A 10,593-nucleotide genomic window follows, 5' to 3' on the forward strand; every position below is an offset into this window, starting at 1 on the left:
TAACAGAAGACTCAAGGTTTACTGTGGAAAGATTGAAGTAGAAGGTCTCTGGACTCTTGGACAACAGACTCAGCTAAAGACAGGAGTATCATGCTGAAAACAAGAGATTTTAAAACCTACGTACTTAGTAGTGAGATCCATCCCCTGGTTTCATTCCCTGACCTGGCTTTAGAACACTGGCAGTCTAGCTTATAACCCCCAGGCTAACTAGAGAACTCAAGGTAAAAGCAGCCCAAGAAAAACAGACCAACAGAAAAGCAATGACAGAAAGGATGAAGGTTTCCTTTTCAATTATCCATTAAATGGAAGAGTAATCCAAGAAAACATCATGGAATCCAAGAATCAGTGGATCCAGCACAATAAAGAGGCAAAAGGAATTCCCGAGAATAGTTTTTATGGAATCCCAGGACAATAATTATCCAACAGACCTAGAGAACTAGGCCAGATTGGAGCAGGGAGATGGAGGGCTCTTGGGATAGATATTTCCTTCGGCCAAAAAAGAAAACAAATCACCAGTCTGAACAAAGAGGATATTTACATTACTGAGATTTGGAGATGAATTATTGTGAATATATAGAAAACAAAATGTAAAAAAAAAAAAGGTATTTGATTACCACCACGAAAAAAAAGGTTGCACAAAATTTTATTTTAAAAATAAAACTTAAATATTATTAAAATCACATAAAGATTTAAAAAAAAAAAACTAGGTGATGCTGACATTCTTGAGCCAGCAAATGGGAAAACAGTGGCTTCAGAGCAGAATGTCTGAATCAGTGATTGGGAGGTGTGGTGAATTTTTTTTTTTTTTTTGACAATCTCACTCTGTTACCCAGGCTGGAGCGCAGTAGCAAAATCATAGCTCGCTCAGTCTTTAACTCTTGGGCTCAAGAGATCCTCCCGAGTAGCTAGGATATAGGCTAATGCCACCACACCCAACTAATTTTCCTATTTTTTTTTTCGTAGAGATGGGGTCTTGCTATGTTGCCCAGTCTGGTCTTGAACTCCTGGTCTCAAGGGATCCTCCGCCTTTGCCTCCCAAAGTGCTGGGATTACACGCATGAGCCAATGGTCCTGGCCTGGCTGGTGACTTTTTTTTTTCTTTTTTTAAGATGGAGACGAGCTCTGTGGCCTAGGCGGGGGTGCAGTGGTGTGATCTCTGCTCACTACAACCTCCACCACGTGGGTTCAAGAGATTCTCCTGCCTCAACCTCCTGAGTAGCTGGGCGTGGTGGAAAAAAATTTTTTTTTTGTATTTCTAGTAGAAACGGGTTTCTACCACGTTGGCCAGGCTGGTCTCGAACTCCTGACCTCAAGCAATCCATCCACCTCAGCCTCCCAAAGTGTTGGGATTACAGGTGTGAGCCACTGTGCCCATCCTGGGTGGTAGCTTTTTAGTAAAGACAAGATCCAGGGTGTGATTCTGTGACTTGGTGGCTGAAAAGAATGAGGAGTTAAAGGAATCAAAAGGCCAAAGTGTTAGCTGAACTGTCAATCTAGATGCTGAAGTTAGCTGAACATGTGTGACTGCTGGATATTTTCCAGCTCCACTTTTCCACCCTCCTCTATCATGTGGTCTGCTCCAATAGGCTGACCTGTATAGACCTGACCTACAGGTCACTGTGTCCTCTGGCTTCCATTGGGTTTGGCCAATGGGGAATCTCAGCAAGAAACTAAGAGAACAAGGTCAGGATATTCATTCCTCCAGCTTCATTCCCTCAAGGTCCCCTGAAACTAGCTGTGTCCCTTTGGCTGAAAGTCACCATTCCTCTCAAGGCAACTAACTCCATACTTTTCAAGTAACTACTTCCTCTCTTAAGGGACGTTAACAGTTCAGCTACAGGTTACCAAACTATTTCCTGTTGAACCACCATACCTAAATCTTTATAATAGTACCTTTATAAAATAAACTCAAATTATCCTATCAAGTATGCCATCAGTTCCTGTCTGGACTCTATTAACTGTGATGGTGAAGATGATGTAAGGCTGTAACAGAGTAGCGGAAAGTATGGAGAGAAAAATGATAATATTTAAATAACAACTGCTAACATTTTAATCTCTATGATCCAAGAACTTTTCTAAGCTCTTTGCAGGTATTAACTCATTTAATCACAACTACCCTCTGTGGTAGGCAAGGATTTTTGTCTGGTTAATTTCCAAATCCATACACCCAGCACAGTTGCTGGCACATGGTAAGCACGCAAACATTAATTTAAAATACACACAACAAGCAGGTTTAATTAGAAAGAGATGACTTTTGTAGCATAGTGTAGTATTTCTCCTATTTATACTTTAGAAAACTATACGAAGATCAGGGAATTGTGACTTCCTAGAAATCACAGAAACACCAAATGAGACCATTTGTGAATGATTTTCTTGTGTAGCCTACAGTGAGTCTTATTCCTTTATTTTCTGATGAGGTAAACCAGGACTTGGGCGCCAATTTTTTAAGTTTAATATTCAAAGTCAAAGTTGTGGCCAGGCAAGGTGGCTCACACCTGTAATCCCAGCACTTTGGAGGCAGAGACAGATGGATCACCTGAGGTGAGGAGTTTGAGATCAGCCTGGCCAACATGATGAAACCCCATCTCTACTAAAAAATACAAAAATTAGCTGGACGTGGTGGCGGATGCCTGTAATCCCAGCTACTTGGGAGGCTGAGGCAGGAGAATCACTTGAACCTGGGAGGCGAAGGCTTCAGTGAACCAAAATCTCACCACTCCACTCCAGCTTGGGCAAAACAGCCAGACTCTGTCTCAAATAAATAAATAAATAATTAGTTGGGGGTCCTGGAGGGCACCTGTAATCTCAGCTACTAGGGAGGCTGAGGCAGGAGAATGGCTTTAACCGGGGAGGAGGCTGCAGTGAGCCAAAATCGCACCCCTGCACTCTAGCCTGGGCGACAGAGTGAAACTGTCTCAAAAACAAAAACAAAAACAAACAAAAGCCAAAGTTGCTCCATACCAAGACCAGATTTTTAAAAAGTCAAAGTTGCAAATGCGTTTGCAGCCTAGGGGCTGATTAGATAAGGAAGAACACCTTTAAATATCAGCTTAGTTAAAATAAAGGTGGAGGGGGCAAAAAAATATGCTTGTGAGTATAAAATGCAAAAATAAAGGTAAAGGTGAGTCTGTAAAAATGTCAGTCTGTAAAAACGCCTCTTTAGTTTTCAAAGTACTTAACCATTTTTAAAGTACATCCTACCTACGTCAGCCAGATCACCAAGTATACACACTCACACAGAAATGAAGCACAGCAAAGGTGTGAAAATTAGGGGAGGAAGCATAAAACATGAATCAAATAATTCGGAAATACAATACATATAAGCTACAATTAAATATCTCATTGGATGCACCTACAGTTATACGGAATCATCAAAGCGGCAGTGATACCCATCTTATAAATAAAAACCTAAAAGCCAGAGAAATAACAAGGTTAGAGGATTAATAAGAAACAAAATGAGAACGCCAAAGATTTTCTGAAAGCAGAATTAATATTTTTTCTTCATATTATGTTGCCACTCCAATGCAAGGGGAAAATTCACACAAGAATCTAGAAACCTGAGAAGTTTCGAGAAGAACAGACTCAAACTGGAATGAATATAGGCAAAAAGAATGAGGCAGAAGGCTACGACTGGGAGGAAATTGCCAGATGCAGTTCTTGGACACGGAGGGGAGACGAATAAAGCCTTCTTAAGCGGAAGGTGGAGAAACACTGGGATTGGATTTGGTGGGAAGAAGACAAAACGGAAAAGCACGGCCCAAGAAGCAACAGCAAAGGGAGAACTTAAACAGGACTAGATCGATGCCGCAATCGAGAATTAAAAGACCTACAAATCAGATTCTACCCGGTGGGGAAAGGACGAAAAGTCGACCGATCAGGTGCGACTAGTTTCCGAAACGCGGCAACGATGTAGCTTCGCAGCCCCACCCCACGGCTGCAGCTCCTCCCCAAGGAGGACCTCCTGAGGCCAACCGCCGGGCTCAGGCTCTCCCCAGGAGCCTAGGTCCCACCCCGCCCGGGCCCCGCGGCATAGAACTGCCTCTCCGGGCCCCTCACCGAACGCTGCAGCTCCCCAAGCCAAAACGAGGCGCGCTCCTTTCCGCTGGGATCTGGGTCGTGGTAAAGCGCCTGCACTGCCTGGTACACGAGCTGCAATGTCGGCTTTGCTCCTTCCATGGTGGTGGCGGTAGTGGCGGTAGCGACGGCTCTGATTCTTCTTCCGAGGCTTCCCCGGTTGCTCCTCCTTCGCGCTTCCTCACTGTCTGGGCCACGGCCGCTCCCTGACTGGCGCCATCTCCTCCTCTTCGGCCGTTACCAGGGCAGAAGGGTCCCCATGGAAGTTGCCCCTCGGAAACAGCTATTAGGTCGTATTCAGGTTCCTGGCCTTTTTCCGGTTTTTCCACTAGACTCCAGACTTCTGAGTCCAGATTCTGGTGCTCACCTCTTCACTCGCTGATTTGCCCTCAGAAGCCTATCTTCGCACGCCACACGCCACAGAGTGCACCTAAGGCGCGTTTACCCGGACCGGAAGCGGCAGCACCGACACCTTTGGCACACTTCCGCCTGGTGCACTACAAACGGCCTCCTTCCCGGCACGCCTCCTCTTGTCTCCCGCCCCCTCCAGGAAGTGACCCTGCTGGGCCAGGAGCCGGCGAGAAGTGCTACAGTTGTCTCGGTTTCTCGCTTCCAGCTTGGGGCTATAGCACCGACATGTGTCCTATATCTGAGCTGCTTTCAGGTCCTTGGAAATGAAGCCGGCTTTTTCCTCCCCTTTCCGACTTCCCCATCCCTCTCCAAAGAATCCTTTTCTGCCCTGGTGGTCAAGGCGCGTCAATTCAACTCTCCGTAGAGTGGCCACAGTACTAGAGATCCAAAGATGACTTAAGACGTGGTTCCTACGCTGGCTCTAGTGAAGGAGACAGACACGTAGTCAACGGAACTGTTTTACAAGCCTGAAATATGTGCCACATAGAGAAATGCCTAGAATATCTGTTCAGCTCCGCTTTATTAAGTCTTAAGCCCAGAAGATGTCTTTCTTTCTGCTTACAGTTCCTGGTGCTCTAACTCCAGAGCATTTTGCATACATCTTGTAGGATTATTCTCACATTAAACGGTATTTTTGTGACTGCCTTTCTGTCGGAATCCAAAACTAGTGTCTAATAATTCACAAAAGAAAATAGTAATCTTGGAAACTGTGCTATGGAGAAATTGGAGACAAAAGGTAACAGTATGTGCACCAGTAAATAACTGCTATTTGATAAATGCTCACAATGTGTAAAACACTGTAGTTACAAGATCTCATTTAATCCCCCTAACAGCCTTACAAACTATTAATAAAACCCATTTTAGGCACTGACACTGACCATGGCTCCAGCGCCATGATGCCCTCCAGGAAGTTCTTCGTGGGGAGAAACTGGAAGATGAACGGGCAGAAGTGGTGTCTGGGAGAGCTCATCCGCACTCAGAATGCGGTCACAGTGCCTACCGACACTGAGGTAATTTGTGCTTCCCCCGCTGCCTGTATCGACTTTGCCTGGCAGAAGCTAGATCTCAAGATTGCTGTGGCTGCCCAGACTGCTACAAAGTGACTAATGGGGCTGTTACTGGGGAGATCAACCCTGGCATGATCAAAGACTGCAGAGCCACGTGGATGGTGTGGTCCTGGGGCACTCAGAGAGAAGGCATGTCGTGGGGGAGTCAGATGAGCTGACTGGGCAGAGAGTGGCCCGGGCTCTGGCAGAGGGTAATCTCCTGCAGTGGAAAGAAGCTAGATGAAAAGGAAGCTGGCATCACTGAGAAGGTTGTTTTCCAGCAGACAAAGTCATCACAGATAATGTGAAGGACTAGAGCAAGGTCATCCTGGCCTATGGACCTGTGTGGGCCACTAGTACGGGCGAGACTGCAACACCCCAACAGGCCCAGGAAGTACATGAGAAGCTCGAGGATGGCTTAAGTCCAAAGTCTCTGATATGGTGGCTCAAAGAATTGGCATCATTTCTGGAGGCTCTGTGACTAGGGCAACCTGCAAGGAGCTGGCCAGACAGCCTGGCGTGGATGGCCTCCTCAGGGGTGGTGCTTCCCTCAAGCCAGAATTCATGGACATCAGCAATGCCAAACAATGAGAACCATCCATCTTTCCTACCCTTCCTGCCAAGCTAGGGACTAAGCAGCCCAGAAGCCCAGTAACTGCCCCTGCCCTGCACATGCTACTGCTGGTATCATCTGCCCCTCTTATGGCTTCATCCAAACTGTAACTCTTATATCTTCACCCTGTAATGGTTGGAACCAGGCCACTCCCTTCTCCACTTACTATAATGGTTGGAACTAAATGTCACCAAGGTGACATCTACTTGGCTGAGAGGTGAAACGGGTATGGGTCTCCTAGGCCTTAGTGAGGGGATGAGAGAGAAATCATCCTCTCCCTTCTTACATTGTGAAGCCAATCCTCCCCTCAGAAGTCAGGGGTGCTGTCCTCTCCCACGATGCCAATGCCTGTGTGTACTGTGTGTATTGTGTATGTGAGCCACCTCACATGTGAGGGAATAATCACCTGGCACTTAAAAAACAAAAAACACCATTTTAAAGAAAGAGAAATAGGTAATGTAATTTGCCCAAGGATACAGTTCTTAAATGAAAGCTAGGATTTGAATCCAGATCAGTGTTGCTCCAAAAGCTGTTAAATCACACAATCCCTATCATCTTGTGTGTTCATTTGCTTCTGGATTGTTAGTCAAGGACTTTTTAACTGCCAATACCATAATGGAAACAGTGTTACTGCACAGAGTTGATATCATTTTAGACAGAAAAAAGAAACTTGATATTTTAGTTACGTAATCATTCATTTAAAAAAAGATTTAGTGCTGGGGTTGATGGCTCACAACTATAATCCCAGCATTTTGGGAGGCCGAAGCAAGAGGATTGCCTGAGGCCAGGAGTTCAAGACCAGTCTGCCTGGGCAACAAAATGAGACCTCATCTCTACAAAGAAATACAAAAAAATTAGTGGAGGTGTGGTGGTGGGTGCCTGTAATCCCAGCTACTTGGGAGGCTGAGGTGGAAGTATTGCTTTGGCCCAGGAGGTGGGGGTTGCTGTGAGCAGAGATTGTGCCACTGCACTCCAGCCTGGGAAACAGAGTGAGAGATCATATCTCAAAACAAATTTTTTTCTGTGTATGAAAGGCCACTATCAAGAAAGTGAAGTGATAGTCCACAACAGGGGGGGAATGTGCAAATCACATATCTAATAACTGATTAGTATCCAGAATATATAAAGAACTCTTACAGTTCAACAATGAAAAGACAACTCCGTTTTTTGGGTTTTGTTTGTGTGTGTGTTTTATTTTTTTGTTTTGAGATGGATTGTCACTCTGTTGCCCTAGAGTCACTCTAGAGTACAATGGCACAATCTCAGCTCACTCCAACCTCCACCTCCTGGGTTCAAGTGCTTCTCAGGCCTCAGCCTCCTGCATTGCTGGGATTACAGGCACTCACAATCACACCCAGCTGATTCTTGTATTTTTAGTAGAGATGGGGTTGCACCGTGTTGGCCAGGCTGGTCTCGAACTCCTGACGGCAAGTGATCCACCCGCCTCGGCCTCCCAAAGTGCTGGGATTACAGGTATGAACCACTGTGCCCAACCAAAACTTATTTTTAAAAGTTCTATGGGCTGGGTGCTCGGGAGGCTGAGGCAGGAGAATCGCTTGAACCCGGGAGGCAGAGGTTGCTGTGAGCCAAAATCGTGCCACTGCACTTTAGCCTAGGCGACAGAGCAAGACTCTGTCTCAAAAAAAAAAAAAAAAAAGTTCTATGGTTAGGGATTATTAAAACACCACTTGGATATTTAGCTAACAACTTGGGGGAGGAAAAAAAGAGAGGTGATACCTAACCCAGAGTAGAGAGATTGGGAACACCATCTGGAGAAATTATGTCTACACTGAGACCAGACTGATGGATAAATAGGAAGCAATTAGGCAAAGAGTTAAATATTGTAGGCAGCAGCAACAATATGAAAGCCTAGAGGCAAGGGAAAAAATTATGTTCTGAAGACTGAAACTAGGTGAAGCATAGAGTTGGCGTTGGGTAGGAGTAAGAAATGAAGCTAAACAGTGTTTTACCCGTCTTTGTGACCTCCCACCATTACCTGATACATAGTGGGTGCTTAACGAATGTCTTAAGGAACATGTTTCTTAGTTCCCTAGTCTTTTTTTTTTTTTTTTTTGAGATGGAGTTTCACTCTTGTTACCCAGGCTGGAGTGCAATGGCGCGATCTCGGCTCACCGCAACCTCCGCCTCCTGGGGTCAGGCAATTCTCCTGCCTCAACCTCCTGAGTAGCTGGGATTACAGGCACGCACCACCATGCCCAGCTGATATTTTGTATTTTTAGTGGAGATGGGGTTTCACCATGTTGACCAGGATGGTCTCGATCTCTTGACCTCGTGATCCACCCGCCTCGGCCTCCCAAAGTGCTGGGATTACAGGCGTGAGCCACCGCGCCCAGCCCAGTTCCCTAGTCTTAAAAAAAAAAACTATTCTAGCTTCAACATGAAATGGCTTGAGCTGGGAGGGTGGCAAGAACAGAAATAAGAAATGATTGCAATAATCGTGGTGAGGAGTGAACGTAGCCTGGAGTAAAGTGTTGGCAGTTGGCATGGAGATACAGACGTACTTATGAACTTAGGGGGATGAATCTTGAAATGGTGATTATTTGAGATGCAAGGTATGATGAGAGGGAAGAGAACCCAGGCCTTTGAGATATGGAACCTAAAGGAAGAAACGGCCTTTATGGAAATAGGGAAGGATATGAGGATGAAGCTTTCAAGACCAGCCTGACCAACATGGTGAAACCTCATCTCTACTAAAAATACAAAAATTAGCCAGGTGTGGTGGTGTGCGCCTATAATTCCAGGTACTCGGTAGGCTGAAGCAGGAGAATCACTTGAACCCAGGAGGCGGAGGTCGTGGTGAGCCAAGATCGCGGCACTGCGCTCCAGCCTGGGCAACAGAGCAAGATTCTGTTTCCCCCCCCAGCAAAATAAAAGAAAATTTGTGGTGAACTTCAACATACAGTAATAAGCATAGGTTGTGGCCCTACAGAGGCCTCGTCAATTCTCTTCTCTCCCTTTGACACCCACCCCACCCCACCCCACATTATCCTCCAACTTCAGGGTAAAGTGAGCCACTGCACTTTGGGGAGAAGTTACAAAGGCAGTGTGGCACAGGCCAGTGGTTTTACTTCAATACCCAGCCTTTTCTTTCCTAGAGTTCTTTGAAGAAATATTCTTTTTTTCTTAAGCTAATTCAAATTAAGTTTCTGTCACTTCCACCGAAAATTCTGGTCAGACTTCATCAAAATCTTAGTCAGCTCGACCTACCATAACAAAATACCAGCTTGAAGAAGAGAAATTTATTTTCTCACAGTGTTGGAGGCTGGAAATTCAAGATGAGGGTACCAGCCTGATCAGGTTCTACAGGGACCCTGTGCCTGACTTGCAGGTGACCACTTTGTTGCTCCTCTTCTTGTAAGGCCACAGTCCTCTTGGATTAGGGCTCTACCTTATGACCTCATTTGACCTTAATTACCTCCTAAAGACATTATGTCTGGATACAGTCACATTGGGGGCTAGGACATCAACATATGAATTTTGGGGGTACACAACTCAGTCCATAGCGTCTGCCATCATGCCCACTGGCCTTGGAGAGTTAGTAGAAGGCGCTCGTCCTTGTCCAGAAAAATCCGATAACATCAGTCTTCTTTGGCACACAGATTGTAGTAAAAGTTCAGGCAAAGCCATGCTGACTGCATCAGGGACAGAGATATGTTGATATGTTATGCTTTACTGAAAGACAATACCTTGATCCTCTTGTAGTTGACAAGCATAATAATGGGAATTTCACATGTATGTGTGAGACGTACCTCCCTCCAAACTTGTTACCACATCTGCACATTACCTGCCTGATGTGAAAAAAAGAAAAGAAATATTATTTTTTAAAAGACAATGCCTTTGAATTGGATTTCACAGCTCCCTGCCAGGAAAACAAGCAGTCACAATTTTCTCAGGTAGTAACGGGACTCTTACAGGATAAAAGGATGTATGCATATGAATGTTCATCTTAGAGTGGTTTCCCCTAATGAAAAAGTAGAAATATCCTCAATGTCCATCAACAGGCATTTTGATGTCCATCAGTATTTTTAGGATATATGCATGCATTGGATAGTAGGCAGCCATTGAAAATCAAGCAGGAAGAACTCTCATTAATTTTGTTACGTATAATAATGATATTGTGGTTATACAGGAAAATGTCCTTACTTAGAGGTACAGAAGGTTCCCAACTTATGATTTTTTGACTTTACAGATCTTGAACTTCCATGAATCTTGAGAGCACCAGTTAACTGCCTACAGCCAAAAGGAGCCTTGCTCAAAGATTTTCTGAGGGACAGTTGTGAAATGCTGGGGTGGGAAAGTACTAAGTAGTTATGCGGTTTTCTGAACATAAACAGAGTGAAATTCATTTCAGAAAAGGAAATAGGATACAGAGAACACCAGGGAAAGAGAATAGAAAAAAAAACATTCCTAATTCAGTAAAGGGAGCAC

At 44.9% G+C, this 10,593-nt stretch overlaps 1 protein-coding gene, 1 non-coding gene and 1 pseudogene across 3 annotated transcripts in view; 2 read left to right on the top strand and 1 right to left on the bottom strand.

The window, feature by feature from the left end:
• TNPO3 (transportin 3) overlaps positions 1 to 4,592 on the bottom strand; it is a 97,686-nt gene extending 93,094 nt beyond the window's left edge. The window contains exon 1 of one of the 2 annotated variants that reach the window (XM_017549533.1): positions 4,057 to 4,592. In XM_017549533.1, the coding sequence (XP_017405022.1) occupies positions 4,057 to 4,176 (120 nt within the window). In that variant the 5' untranslated portion in view covers positions 4,177 to 4,592. The remainder of the gene's footprint in view (positions 1 to 4,056) is intronic. The other variant, XM_017549534.2, reaches the window with a different exon arrangement.
• A 39-nt stretch (positions 4,593 to 4,631) lies between these two features.
• LOC108318479 lies at positions 4,632 to 6,377 on the top strand (annotated as a pseudogene).
• A 3,478-nt stretch (positions 6,378 to 9,855) lies between these two features.
• Positions 9,856 to 9,959, top strand: LOC119474231. Its single transcript, XR_005203517.1, has one exon. It is a non-coding gene; the product is annotated as a small nucleolar RNA U13 (small nucleolar RNA).
• The last annotated feature ends 634 nt before the right edge of the window (positions 9,960 to 10,593 follow it).

Source organism: Cebus imitator, unplaced genomic scaffold, assembly GCF_001604975.1.
Source record: "Cebus imitator isolate Cc_AM_T3 unplaced genomic scaffold, Cebus_imitator-1.0 Scaffold219, whole genome shotgun sequence".
In the NCBI taxonomy this organism is placed as follows: domain Eukaryota; kingdom Metazoa; phylum Chordata; class Mammalia; order Primates; family Cebidae; genus Cebus; species Cebus imitator.